Raw genomic sequence first — 15,712 nt, 5'->3', positions numbered from 1 at the left:
AGAGCGGCGCTTTCGATGGTATAAAATATTTATATATACATGTATTCATTCTTCCTTTTGGCGAAAGTAGTAACATACAAAATCCGCTCGTTTCGTAAAAATGGATTCCAACGAGAACGAGTGCAGTATTCTCTGCGTACAAACATGCTAGGAAGTGTATATCATAATATTATAAGCGAGTCGATTGTACGATTCCGACCATATCACGAGCATGTGTTTTTGAACCACAATAATACAGTGATGATACCAGGTATTCGCATGTAGAAAGGGAAGAAAATGGGGTAGAAATGTTCAAGTTAGACGTTTAGAAGTTTAGTGTCACAGCGAGGTGCTGAGGGTTGGAAGGGCGTTATAACGAAGAGCTGAGGGCTAGGAGGATGGTACAGCGACGTGCTTTGGACTGGGATGGTAGCACAGCGAAGTGCAGAGGGCTGGGGGAGCGTAACAGCAAGGTGATGGGGGCTGGAAGGAAGGGCGTACCAGCGAAATGCTGAGGGCTGGAAGGAAGGCACAGCGTGATGATTAGAGCTGGAAGGGTGTACCAGCGAAATGCTGAGGGCTGGAAGGAAGGCACAGCATGATGATTAGAGCTGGAAGGGTGTACCAGCGAAATGCTGAGGGCTGGAAGGAAGGCACAGCATGATGATTAGAGCTGGAAGGGTGTACCAGCGAAATGCTGAGGGCTGGAAGGAAGGCACAGCATGATGATTAGAGCTGGAAGGGTGTACCAGCGAAATGCTGAGGGCTGGAAGGAAGGCACAGCATAGTGATTAGAGCTGGAAGGGTGTACCAGCGAAATGCTGAGGGCTGGAAGGAAGGCACAGCGTAGTGATTAGAGCTGGAAGGGTGTACCAGCGAAATGCTGAGGGCTGGAAGGAAGGCACAGCATAGTGATTAGAGCTGGAAGGGTGTAACAGCGAAATGGTGAGGGCTGGAGGGAAGGCACAGCGTAGTGATTAGAGCTGGAAGGGTGTACCAGCGAAATGGTGAGGGCTGGAAGGAAGGCACAGCATAGTGATTAGAGCTGGAAGGGTGTACCAGCGAAATGGTGAGGGCTGGAAGGAAGGCACAGCGTAGTGATTAGAGCTGGAAGGTTGTACCATCGAAATGCTGAGGGCTGGAAGGAAGGCACAGCATAGTGATTACAGCTGGAAGGGTGTACCAGCGAAATGCTGAGGGCTGGAAGGAAGGCACAGCGTAGTGATTAGAGCTGGAAGGGTGTACCAGCGAAATGCTGAGGGCTGGAAGGAAGGCACAGCGTAGTGATAAGAGCTGCAAGGGTGTACCAGTGAAATTATGGGGTCTGGCAGGGCGTAACAGCAAAGCGGTGAGGGATGGAAGGGCGTAACAGCAAAGCGGTGAGGGATGGAAGGGTGGCACAGCAAAGCGGTGAGGGATGGAAGGGTGGCACAGTGAAGCGGTGAGGGTTGGAAGGGTGGCACAGCGAAGCGGTGAGGGTTGGAAGGGTGGCACAGCGAAGCGGTGAGGGATGGAAGGGTGGCACAGCAAAGCGGTGAGGGATGGAAGGGTGGCACAGCAAAGCGGTGAGGGATGGAAGGGTGTAACAGCAAAGCGGTGAGGGATGGAAGGGTGGCACAGCAAAGCGGTGAGGGATGGAAGGGTGGCACAGCAAAGCGGTGAGGGATGGAAGGTTGGCACAGCAAAGCGGTGAGGGATGGAAGGGTGTAACAGCGAAGCGGTGAGGGATGGAAGGGTGGCACAGCAAAGCAGTGAGGGATGGAAGGGTGGCACAGCAAAGCGGTGAGGGTTGGAAGGGTGTAACAGCAAAGCGGTGAGGGATGGAAGGGTGGCACAGCAAAGCGGTGAGGGTTGGAAGGGTGTAACAGCAAAGCGGTGAGGGATGGAAGGGTGGCACAGCAAAGCGGTGAGGGTTGGAAGGGTGTAACAGCAAAGCGGTGAGGGATGGAAGGGTGGCACAGCAAAGCGGTGAGGGTTGGAAGGGTGTAACAGCAAAGCGGTGAGGGATGGAAGGGTGTAACAGCAAAGCGGTGAGGGATGGAAGGGTGTAACAGCAAAGCAGTGAGGGATGGAAGGGTGGCACAGCAAAGCGGTGAGGGATGGAAGGGTGTAACAGCAAAGCGGTGAGGGATGGAAGGGTGGCACAGCAAAGCGGTGAGGGTTGGAAGGGTGTAACAGCAAAGCAGTGAGGGATGGAAGGGTGGCACAGCAAAGCGGTGAGGGTTGGAAGGGTGTAACAGCAAAGCGGTGAGGGATGGAAGGGTGGCACAGCAAAGCGGTGAGGGATGGAAGGGTGGCACAGCAAAGCGGTGAGGGATGGAAGGGTGTACCAGCGAAGCGGTGAGGGTTGGAAGGGTGGCACAGCGAAGTGCTCGGGGCTGGAAGGGAGTACAAGATGTTTGATTATCAGAGTTATAACTTGTAAGTCCTCAGTGAAACTTTCAAAACGCTTTTTTCAGGATATTTTCAAAACTCCATGGTCGATGCATTTCCCCGATTCTTCACTTCTACCATATATTCCCTTGTGTTTTCAGGTGAAAAAAACAACTTGCCTTTACCTGTGTTTGTAACGGATGCCCTTGGCGAGGCAGGATACACTCACCCTTTCGCTAATACCTGGCATCATCACTATTGATAGCGATTTATAAACACATGCGTATGAATATATCGCACTTCAAATTTCTTAGAAAAGTTCTCCATGTTAATTCAAACACTCCACCAGCAGTCTTGTATGGGGAGCTAGGACGGTATCCATTACATGTAACAACCATGTTCAATTCAATTAAGTATTGGCTGAAAATATTAAACATGTCCACAAATAGGTATCCTAAGGCTTGCTATCTGATATTATATCAGTCAGATGGGGCTGGTAGAGCCATATGGGCAACTAGAATAAAATATCCGTTGAACATACTTGGATTTGGTCTAGTTTGGTTTGAACAGGGTGTTGGTGACATAACCCATTTCCTTAGAATTTGTAGGGAAAGGTTGCAGGATTGTTGGAAACAAACATGGGCACTATCTATAAGTCGATTCAGATGTGGTAACCACAAACTGGCTGTTGAAATTTGGCGGTGGAGAGGAGTTGCTAGAGAGGATAGAGTATGTAAATTTTGTTTTGATAAATCTGAGTGTATCAATTGTGGAGGATGAAGTTCATTTTATTACATCATGTTACTTGTATAACAAATTCAGAAATATGCTTTTGCCAAGTATTTGCACCAGTAATCTTTGTACTCTCGACAAATTTGAGAAAGTTATGACAGATAATTCCTTGTCAGAATCTTTAGCACTGTATATTGTTAAATGCACACAGGCAAGGCAGGTTTATCTCAGCGGTTAAAGGGAGACAACTTTATATATAGTTTACGAGTGCTTCACTTACTTTTAATGATTATAGTAGATCTTTTCTTAATGATTGTAATTGTTGTTTGTAACTTAAAATTGTTGTGACTTGATTATATACACATGTACTCTGGGCTGGAGGCCTTTTTTACAGAATAAAAGAGTCTTGAAGTCTTGAATATATCGGAATCGTTCTTTTAGCTTTTAGCAGATTACTCATGAAAATAAATATGGTTTTAGCGCTTTTATTTCTGTACCACCACTTTGCAAAAACAACAAGATAATTGTCATAAATATTTCCCCGTACATGTAAGTTTCACAAATGTGCAGTCAATTTCGAAACTACTTCTTATGCGACCTGTTCACATAGCTACCCCGCACAACGTAAGTCAGGGTAGGGAACATCATGTTGTTCGCTGCGTTTGTTTTCACCTCTCTACAATGTGCCATGTCAGGTATGTATTTTGGTTTACTGTAGGTTTGAACAGTATTTAACGGCATGCCAGCTAAATGTGAGAGGAAAGCCTGTAGTGATGCAAGCCTTAGACCTTAGACATGCTAGGTTCATGTATGGTTTTAAGTAAACTAGAAACATAATCAGTCCGAATCTGGAATTCGAACCCATTAACTCTGGGACGCACAAGGTACCCAACCCTCATAACGTGAGACCCGTGAAGATCCGGGGTACAATAGGCCTTCAGCAACCCATGCTTGCCGTAAAAGGCGATTATGCTTGTCGTAAGAGGCGTTTAACGGGATCGGGTGGTCAGGCTCGGTGACTTGGTTGTTGCATGTTATCGATCCCAATAGTGTGGACCGATGCTCATGATATCAACCACTGGATTGTCTGGTCCAGACTCGATTACTAACAGACCGCCGTCATATAGCTGGAATATTGCTGAGTGCGGCGTAAAACAGCAAACCAAACCAAACCAAAATCATATAGCGTGATATAGCTTAAATGTGTTAGCTGCGGTAAACCAAACTAAGGTAATTAAATAATTCAAATACACGCCAATTTCTTCCAGGTACACTGTTCAGAAAAGTTGGAGGTAGCCTTGACGTTGATGTTCCGCTCAATTCGTTGCCATTCCTATATGTGGTTAGTCCTAATCATGAACTGTTATGTGTAATAATGCAAGTAAACGAGAAGATGGAAATATTCCCTGGTCATCATAAGATGTTCCGATGCAGTAATTCCACCGAGATGGGAAAGGTCAAGATGTCTTTGACCAACATAACCAGAGAGGATGCAGGACCCTATGGTTGGTCACTGGGCTCAATGCAAAGGACCAACGGCACGCTGATGACGTTGTTTGTGACAGGTCAGATCATACAACCTAAATAGATATTCTAGAGACGTGGGACAGGACATGCTTATCCTTTTCGCGAGCACCTTGTGTCATCACTAATACAGCCATAAAAGTTTCACCGCTGTTCGGTGGTATCTGTTTCGGCAGATTTAGTATTGTATATTTCAACATCCCATTAATCAACAAACTGGATTACAGTGGTTGCAGCGATGTTTGCTCCCTTTAACGACGATTATTTGATTTTCAAAGGATTTTATACATTATCCAATATATTTATAAATCATTAAGTACAAAAAAGTTTAAATATAATGACTGCTTTCATGTTTGAGATCATCTTGAAATTGTTCAGATGCAGTATGTAATGCTATGTAAAAATTATATATCATGACGCACTTCTTAAAATTCCTTCATCGAATTGTTGCGGTCTATATCTGACTAATATAAATGTACAATATCTAGTGAAATCAATACTTATTTCCAGATGGAAATGAATTCAAAACACAATGTTAAACAAAATGTTGATTGTTCAAAAGTTAAAAAAGTTGAGAAGTCGCTGTGTGGCGAAGCTCTTATACAGCGCTACGGCGAAAACATTGCGCATTGTAACGTTAAAGTTGCTATACTATGATGTTACAGTAATGAAATGTTTCATTTTTCACATTCTCACTTACCAGTTGTCCGGTATTTATAGGCTTAAATCCCTGGGACAAAGGATGAAGATTAGATATTTTTCAGCTAAAGCTGCCAAACCTGACACTCTTTTCAAACTTTGAGCATGAATATTTTTTCATATTCAATTACTGAAACATAATTATTTTTTTCAAGAATTATCAGGGACAATTCATTATTTCGAAAAGATCCCCCCCCCTCCCCGAATATCAGTTGGTCAATACCTTTCAAGAAATCTTTTACCCCGCAGACAGCCCAACTCTCCCGACCATACACCTTCTAGAAACTCCTGTTTTCGGTCACCAAGTCACAGTTAGATGCGAGTCAAATTCAACAACCATACCCGCGAACCATTCCCTGGTAATAGGATACCAGTGGTTCCAGTACAATCATCTACTTGGTAACAACAGCAACATCGGTATTTTTGGAAATTCGTTAATAACACATCTCAAAAGCCGTCGGGAACACCAGTATGAATGCTTGGCAACTGAGGGAGAGTCTGAATCACCCATGGCGACACTGAAGTTCACTCCTGAATGTAAGTCCATCTTCGTTTATTATATGAACGGTAACCTGTCATGTCTCGTAATTGGACAAATAGATAATATAGGACTTTGCGTATTTACACAAAGGGTCAGTTTTGTTCAAGGGTGGATCCAGCCTTTTAAAAAAAAGAACAAAATGAAAAAATGAGCATACTCTCGTTACATGAAGTTTGCGATCCAATCCAATCAGAAAATATTTATTTTATGACATGCGCACTGTTGATACCGTTTGTTTCTTTGTTGTTTAACACCGTACTGAGCAATATTCCATCTATATGACGGCGGTCTGCAATTAGTCGAGTCTGGAACAGACAATCCAGTGATTGACATCATGACCATCGATCCACGCAATTGGGTTAAGATTACATGCATCAACCGAGTCAGCGAGCCTGACCACCCGATCCCGTAAGTCGCCTCTTAGGACAAGCATAGTCGCCTATATGGCATGCAAAGGTTGCTGAAGAACTATTCTACCCCGGATCTACACGGGTCTGTTGATACGAATACTTATTTCTAGGCTGTATTCATGCAACAAGATTTGAAATGATGAAGTAGCAATATTTACAGCCTGTATCTAATCCAGAACAGGACATTTAAAGCAAAACCAGCGTGAATAATATTGATAAGCAATTGTTTCAGTTTCTACTTAACTATATTACGTTAAAAATATGCTTGTCGTGAGAGCCGACTATCGGGGTCAGGTGGTCAGGTTCGCTGACTTGGTTGATGCATATTATCGTATCCCATCTGCGTGATTTATGCTCATAATGCCAGACTCGATTATTTACAGACCGCCGTCATATAGCGGGAATATTGCTGAGTGCGGCGTTAAACAACAAACAAAACAAACAAAAACATTTAAATAAACATTGAAAATAATGGCCATGTTCTTATTTGTCATAGTGTGCTTTTTAAGAATTTGGCGTCATCACTAATTTTCAGTGATCCGCATATTTAAGGAATTTTCATCACTATCTTGCCGTATTCGCCCAATGTAATCGCTATATTATCGAGACTAATTATTCTCTGGCGTTGACGGGTTATATCTTTTGAGGATTTCAACTAAAATGATGTTTAATGTCGCTGAAAATTGAATTCATAAACAAATATATAATTCCAATTGCGCTTTGCAACGCTTGTGTTCTATACTCATGTTAATAATGTCAGGACATTTTCTTTCCCCTTTAGTGTTGCACAAAAGGGAAAGTATTAAAAGGTTACAGACTGCATATTCTGTGATATGGGTTAACAGCTACATGTGTAATCTTAAATACAATAAAATCTGTTCTCTGCAGATGGACCATACGACCTTGATGTTAATGTATCTGGGACAGCGAGGCTTGAAGAGGATTCCAGCCTGTCTGTGTCGTGTGCTGCTGACTGTAAACCAGCCTGTACCTACATGTGGCTGAAGCATGAGAGACGACTGCATGACACAGAGTCAGGGATGATGGTACTGCAACAAGTCAGAAGGATACAGAGTGGGTACTATAGCTGCAAGGCTTCCAATATCCACGGCGATCTGGCAAAGCCAGTCCTTGTGGACGTTCTGTGTGAGTTGAAGACTTATTAACGTGCTTATCACGTGCTAATTCTTGGTAATATGGTGGAGGGTCTGGGAATTTGAAAAGTTCTCGAAAATGTTGGAAACATAGTTTGTCCTCGGGGTTTACAAAAATATTTAAACTCGTATTTCGTTCACTGACTTGCTGGATCTGTTGTTGGTCCCCAGACTTGTTTGCTTTAACTCTTCAGGTCAGAGTGAGTGAGTTTGATTTTACGCCGCTTTTAGCAATATTCCAGCAATATCACGGCGGGGTACACCAGAAATGAGCTTCACACTTGTACCCGGGTCTTCGGCGTGACGAGCGAACACTTTAACCACTAGGCTACCCGACCGCCCCTTTATGGTCAGATGTTTACCAAAACATGTAATAGTAGTCTATATCTCTTCTCTCGAAAGTTAATCTCTAGCCCAACACATAATGATTGAGATGACAGTCCACAATACCCATTCCTGGCAATTGTTAGTTCTTCTAAATATTCGTTTTCATTTTGCCATCCGCATAATAATATTTTTCAGGCCGACCTTTAATTACCATAAACTGTCTCTCATATTATCTTACAGTACTAAAATAAAATGGTGTCTATATATAATCGATTATTGATTATAGATCAACCAAACATTGTGAAAGGAGCAACCTTTACTCGGACACAAACAATCAACGAGGGTCAAGAGGTTGATATCAGATGTGATGTCGACAGCAACCCACCACCATCCACCACGTGGCTGAAAGACGGCATCACAGTGAAGCAGAGGGTGCTTGATGGGGATGTGCCCATGATCAGCGGAGCCCAGCACATCTTCAGCAACATCTTCACAAAGAAAAGTGCAGTTTGTCGAGATGGCGGCCGGTACAGATGCCAAGCCAAGAATGGTGTTGGAACTGTAGCAAGGGAGACCGTTACTCTGATTGTGAAATGTAAGCTGTTTAATATGTAAAATGTTTAATGTGTAAAATGATTAATATGTAAAATGTTTAATGTGTAAAATGATTAATATGTAAAATGTTTAATATGTAAAATGTTTAATATGTAAAATGTTAAATATGTAAAATGTTTAATGTGTAAAATGATTAATATGTAAAATGTTTAATATGTCAAATGTTTAATGTGTAAAATGATTAATATGTAAAATGTTTAATATGTAAAATGTTTAATATGTAAAATGTTTAAAATGTAAAATGATTAATATGTAAAATGTTTAATATGTAAAATGTTTAATGTGTAAAATGTTTAATATGTAAAATGATTAATACGTGCCATTAACGACCGAGCATTTGACCAAAACCGTTATAATATTTGATTGTTACTGTTTCAAGGCATACAAGCTCTGTCTCTGTTTTGAAATTCGGAAGAATCATATATTTATTACTTGTTTTAGGACATGCTGAGCATGCAATTAAGAATTATTTTTGTGATGCAAAATTATGTATTCCAATAATGCTCTGGAACAACAAATGTTCCAAATGATGGTTTACAGGAATATTGTGTTTGCTTGCAGGTTCTGTGCGCATGGCCGGTGATCATCCTCGTTCGTTCATTACCCCGAGAGGAGCAACGCAGAATGTCACATTAGATGTCATCGCTTACCCCAAACCGGTTGTTGAGTGGAAACATATTGTGGGTGGCAAGGAGGCCGTGGTCCACAAACAGAGGTTTATCATGACGTATGTTGCCATGCCAAATGAATTTGAACATCGTGTGATTTTAACGCATATAGACGTGATGGACAGTGACCAAGGGGAGTATAGTACAGAAATGGCCAATGGTGTTGGAAGAAGCCTTGAGTACAGTTACATCATAACTGTTCAAGGTATGTTGTATATCATCCTATGAGCCTCTAGATAGCAACCCTGTGTTATATTATTAACCTTACTGTGTGAGTCAGTTCGGTTTACAGCAGCTTTGAACAGTATTTCAGTTATATCACATTGTGTCAGGTTGATATGGGAAGAAATCCCGAAATGATGCAAGTCTTAGATGTTTACGACTTTGGTCAATCCACGAGCATGGATAAGGTCCTGATAAGGTGAATCGGGATGTAAACAAAGATCATAGGTTTCTGGTACATGTAATTGCGGAGCCTCAGACGGGCCATAGGACCACCTATTATTAGAAGGACGTAATTGTGTTTTACAGAAGAACTGCATCTAACATCAATGGGCAAGATAGGGTGTATGTTACAACGAGGGACTACGTGTCGTTCTACAGCTCCTATTGGCTGTGATTCACATTTTAAAATGTTTATTATATAATAGTCTGTCCGTAATCACTTACCTCCAAATACGTATACTTTATGTTATCGAAAGTGAACTTTGAATAAGGATTCCAGATCGAAAACAAATAACCGGTAGCGTCTTTGAACGGTTTTCCTAAAACCGTACCGGTTGTTGTCTGATGATACAGCTTTGGCTATGGTGGTGGGGCTGATATACACATATGTCATTAACCACGAAGTAGTAGTAGTAGTAGTAGTAGTAGTAGTAGTAGTAGTAGTAGTAGTAGTAGTAGCAGCAATGGACGTGCCTTTCGCTCTTGTTCGACAGGTTAACTTTTGCTTATAAGTAATGTCTATCATCTACCAGAGCCTGAGATTTTCTGTTTTCATTCACTTCCGAAAGGAGGACCCGAATCTTTTTTCAAATATCACAAACCCACCCACACAAACACCTTCACATACACATTGTATGATGGGTACATGTATTATATTCTTTTCTCACAGTTCCTCCTAAGGCACCCGAGGATCTGACAGTTGCCTTTGTTGGAGAAACATATGCTACTATCAAGTGGAGGGAAGGATTTAATGGACACGCTATTCAACACTTTGAAATATCATTCAAACATGCACGTGCAACCAAGGACCAACCCTGGACTGTTGATCCGACCATGATCAATGAAGGCACCACGCAGGTCAACCTCCGTGGTTTAGACGAAAGAACTGAGTACAGGATCCGTGTTCGAGCATGGAACGACATTGGAACAAGCGGTTTCTCCAACGAGCTGATTATTCAGACATATGGACAAGGTATTTTTCAAGTTATTTTCTTCTTTTATTTCGGGGGCCCCGGTGGCCCCGGTGGCCCCGGTGGCCCAGTCGTCTAAGGCGCCGCGATTCGCTGTGCAGAGTTGCGTCCCTTGGGCACGCCATAAACCTATGATTGTGGGTTCGAATCCCGGTTCGCCCCGATTATGTTTCTAGGTTTTTCAGCACCATACCCGTGCTCGTGGGTTTCACCGAAGTGGTAACCGTCTTAGACCTGCATCACTTCGGGCTTTCCTCCCACATTAAGCTTACACGCCGTGATATAACTGGAATAATGTTAAAAGCGGGGTTAAACCCAACTCACTCACTCACTCACTCTTGTATTTCAAAGTATAACATGCTACCAACTCTGGCAGGTTGAAACGAATGTTTTTTTGTTGTTGTAAACGTTAAACTATCTAGAATGTCAATGCCAAAGATTTATCTGCTGAAACAAATTCCATTGGTTTAAAAATGCAAAATATCGGTAAAAATTATATGAATGGGAAAATGAAAAAGTGATGACACCTGGTGTTTGCGAATAGAATAAGTATTTCCAGATCTACTGACACAATTTGTATACAAAAGTAAGTGTTTCCTTACACCGCACAGCAGTACTCTGAACAATCTAGTCTTGACCAGACAATCCAGTGACACGAAAGCGCGTTTACTGATTTTGTTGAAACTAAAAAAGATACGTTAATTTTAGATTTTCTGCTTTGTACAAGTGCAGAGATTATTGATAAAGCGAGTTCAATACCAAGACACGACAGTGCAGTGAAGGAAAGTGCGTTACTGTTTAAACATGACCTTTTCATATGGACAAATGCGAACATATCCAACAGAGAAGGAAATAGAAAGAATATGGAATACCAAGAATGGGTGGATATATATATTCTGTGTGAAACAATGTTTCGTGTTTTCACAAGGAAATGATTTTTTTTCTTTTCGGGGAAAACAGCCCAAGCAGAGAGTCGCTCGGAAACACGGGACCGGGAGGGTCTGTGTCATCGTGACCTCATATGATGGTTGTATGTGCGAGTGAGTGAGTGAGTTTAAGCGACGTTGTGAACAGTATTTGAGTTATGTCACGGCATGTCATCTCGGGGCGGAAGGAAAGTACGAAGTAATGCAGGTCTTAACCATTTACCACATTGATGACAACCATGAGCACGAATATGGTGCGGACAATCCTAGAAACATAATAAGGGCAAAGTGGGATTCGAACCCAGGATCATACGATTCTGGCGTGCCCAAGGGACGCAACTCTGTTAAACGAATTGCAGCGCCTAAGACGGCTTGGACAACTATATGAAGTTTCTTTTTATTAAGCTAATAAGTTTCATTGAAATTATTATAATAATTTCGTTTGTAATTCGTATTCCTGCAATAAAAACACCTGTGCCTTATAGTTTTAACATTTCAGGACAAACAACCCAGCGCACAATATCGGATCACGCATCTTCTGATGAAAACGCTCGTAAGCATATAGTTCTCTTTTAAAACTTAGAAACTAGCCCGTTGTTAATTCCTTCATTGAATCATTTTGGCATTACTCAACATGTTTATGTTTGTGATATAATTATTATCGTCACAAATATACATTAAAGGAATAATATCCGAAATAATTTCTTTCAGCAAACATAAAAACACGTACATTCTATCTGTTTGTTGAAATTCATGATGTCATTTTTCGACATTTACAGATGTGAAGGAAAATGAAACATCATTCAATGGGTTCTATCCTGAATCACACGGTATGAGTATAATTTGTTCAGAATAAGACACGTATGTAAATAGTTTGTGAGTGCGTGTGTTCGTGTGTGCTTGCGTTCGTGCGTGTGTGCGTGCGTGTGCTTGCATGTGGGTGGGTGTTTAGTTAACTGATACGATGATCTATTTCAAAATTTATTCTCAATCTTTACAGGATCATTGCTTTTCATAAATATAGACATATTATCTTGCCATACATTGCTTTTTAATCTTTAGTGATGGCATTATTTTTTTTATCAAACAGAACTTAATCGGACCCGTGTAGATCCGGGGTAGAATGGGTCTTCAGCAACCCATACTTGCCGTAAAAGGCGACTATGCTTGTCGTAAGAGGCGACTAATGGGGTCGGGTGGTCAGGCTCGCTGACTTGGTTGATGCATGTCATCGTATCCCAATTGCGTGGATCAATGCTCATGTGGTCAATCACTGGATTGTCTGGACCAAACCCGATTATTTAGAGACCGCCATCATATAGCTGGAATATTGTTGAGTGCTTTAAACAACAACAAACAAACAAGAACTTCATCGAATCCTACCAAAAATACATAGATATCTGTTTTTTAGACAATAGCTGTTTATATATATTCGAGGCATTTGTGGACATTATGTTTTGTTTTTGTGTCAATTGTAGTGCATATATAATATAACAATGAGTTATGTTGTTAAAGGTTCTCGTATCACTTGGATCGTATTCGCTTTGATCGGAACATCTGTGGTGTTCCTAATTGTTTGGTTTCTCTTATTGAAAGGTAAGACCTTGAATATTACGGTCATTTTATATATATTTCAAGTTTTTTTAAACATGAAAGTTATTTAAGATTGAAATAATACATTTGAATCGATGTGTGTAGTTTAACGGTGTGCTGGTTACTGAATAATACTTATATAGCTGGAATATTGCTGAGTGCTGCCTTAAACAACAAACAAACAAACAAGACCTTGAATATACAGTTATTTTATATATATTTCAAGTTTCTTTTGAAACATGAAAGATATTTAAGATTGAAATATTTGTACAACTATGGCATATTCCTTACATTAAAATACAAGCTTCTCAATTATTTTTCATGTAGCCCGTTTAGAAATCAATCCGAACACATCTTAGGTATTTGCCTATCTCGCATCAGCATCGTTGAGTTTCTGAAATGAACCAATGCATTGGGTAAAGGGAAGTAACTCGGTTTGTTTGCTGTCGGCTGATATGATTTTTGTGAAACTGCGAACATATATTCCGGACCTGCATGGATTCGTTGTCAGCCCATCCCTCCCTCATCCCTCCCTCCCTCTCCCTCATCCCTCCCTCCCTCTCTCTCTCTCTCTCTCTCTCTCTCTCTCTCTCTCTCTCTCTCTCTCTGTGACGGCTACGGTTACACATACTTTTAGTTCGTTATAACCGTAGTTCGTTATAAGCATATATATACAGCATGACTACAACAAATAGTCGGGACCAAAAAAGTAATTTCGTTATATCCGTCAGTTCGTTATAAGCGTGTTCGTTATAACCGTAGTTTACTGTACTATCACACAGGGCACATCTCACCATATGCCCTTACAGATCGGTTGACAATTTATAATGTATCCTGCACATGGATATACACCCTATATTACATTTAAACTAGTCCATAGCTAGTTGAGACCAATTTAGGTACCAATGAACTATGCTTTCCATGCTATGGTATTCTACCGGTATTTGTTTCCTATGAACAGGACCATTAAAGTGTATGCTGATGCGCCTCGGCGTCAGCCTGAACCAGCACGGGCAAATCAGAGTACTGGAAAACTCGTTTGAGTTGTCGATACAAGGCGACTGTGGCACTGATGGATGTAATGGTAAGTGTAAGCGAAGACTACATTGAAATGTCCAGTTTGGTCGGTCGATATAGTACCATATTGTATATTTGTTTGCTTCTAAAACTATTCATCATATCACATTTCACGCAAGGTTCTATAACTATCCCTCATACCAGCTCTCATGCTGGGGTCTACAACTATCCATCATGCCACCTCTCGTACTGATGTCTACAACTATCCATCATGCCACCTCTCGTATTGATGTCTACAACTATCCATCATGCCACCTCCCGTATTGATGTCTACAACTATCCATCATGCCACCTCTCGTATTGATGTCTACAACTATCCATCATGCCACCTCTCGTATTGATGTCTACAACTATCCATCATGCCACCTCTCGTATTGATGTCTACAACTATCCATCGTGATACCTCTCGTATTGATGCCTACAACTATCCATCGTGCTACCCCTCGTATTGATGTCTACAACTATCCATCGTGCTACCTCTCGTATGGATGTCTACAACTATCCATCGTGCTACCTCTCGTATTGATGTCTACAACTATCCATCATGCCACCTCTCGTTTTGATGTCTACAACTATCCATCGTGATACCTCTCGTATTGATGTCTACAACTATCCACATCATGCCACCCAACGTGCTAAGATCCATCTTGCTACCTCTCGTATGGATGTCTACAACTATCCATCGTGCTACCTCTCGTATTGATGTCTACAACTATCCATCGTGCTACCTCTCGTATCGATGTCTACAACTATCCACCTCTCGTATTGATGTCTACAACTATCCATCGTGCTAACTCTCATATGGATGTCTACAACTATTCACCTCTCGTATTGATGTCTACAACTATCAATAATACCAAATTTCGTGCTAAAGATGCACGATGGATAGTTGTAGACCAAATACCAAATTTCGTGCTAAGGTCTGGAAGTATCCATCATGCCACCCCACGTGCTAAGATCTAATCCATCATATCACCTTTCGTATTGTTATCTAAAACTATCCACCACACCACCTCTCGTACTGAGGTTTAAAACTATTCACCATACCACATCAGGTGTTGTGGTTAAACACTATTCAACATACCACATCAGGTGTTGTGGTTAAACACTATTGAACATACCACATCAGGTGCTGTGGTTTAACACTATTCACCATACCAACTCAGGTGATGTGGTTTAAAATGATCCATTCAAGTTCAATATTGAATTATTCTCGACTTACAGATTGTGCCGAGAAGGCTGGATGCTCATCGCGATTAAGCGAACACATCTATGACGTGCCTGACGTGGTGGGAGCGTCAAGCAATGACGCACCTGCTCTGTACTTGACAACATTAGAAAGATACACAAAACTGGAACAAGCCCGCCAGAGATTGACATGTGAATTTTAGTTATTCGCGATTCATAAGTCAGATTACTTTCTTATCCCAAATCCCACATTGACACGCCGTGATATAACTGCGATACTGTATAATCAGTTTAAAGTGGCGTTAAGCCAAACGCATGCACTGATGTAAATAATATCCTTTGTCATTCATATGCATATAATCGCTGCTTACAATATTCAGCAAACATTGTGTTCAAAGTGTAAACATATTATTCATATTAGATAGTCACAATAAAAATTTAATAAAAATAATAATACCATCGTTATTTAACCATAAGTTTCGAGTGTGTGT

General features: G+C 41.3%; 1 protein-coding gene across 1 annotated transcript; it reads left to right on the top strand.

The window, feature by feature from the left end:
* The first annotated feature begins 3,730 nt into the window (after positions 1-3,730).
* Positions 3,731-15,424, top strand: LOC139444387 (neural cell adhesion molecule 2-like). Its single transcript, XM_071225351.1, has 13 exons — positions 3,731-3,779; positions 4,353-4,649; positions 5,557-5,844; positions 7,147-7,404; positions 8,026-8,334; positions 8,916-9,227; positions 10,137-10,437; positions 11,387-11,436; positions 11,863-11,916; positions 12,143-12,193; positions 12,879-12,959; positions 13,918-14,040; positions 15,258-15,424. The coding sequence occupies exons 1-13, from the start codon at positions 3,731-3,733 to the stop codon at positions 15,422-15,424; spliced, it is 2,340 nt and encodes a 779-aa protein (XP_071081452.1).
* The last annotated feature ends 288 nt before the right edge of the window (positions 15,425-15,712 follow it).

The sequence above is a fragment of the Haliotis cracherodii genome, unplaced genomic scaffold, assembly GCF_022045235.1.
Source record: "Haliotis cracherodii isolate W230 unplaced genomic scaffold, xgHalCrac1.p SCAF_5, whole genome shotgun sequence".
NCBI classification, from domain to species: domain Eukaryota; kingdom Metazoa; phylum Mollusca; class Gastropoda; order Lepetellida; family Haliotidae; genus Haliotis; species Haliotis cracherodii.
This window is presented reverse-complemented; position numbering and strand designations above follow the sequence as displayed.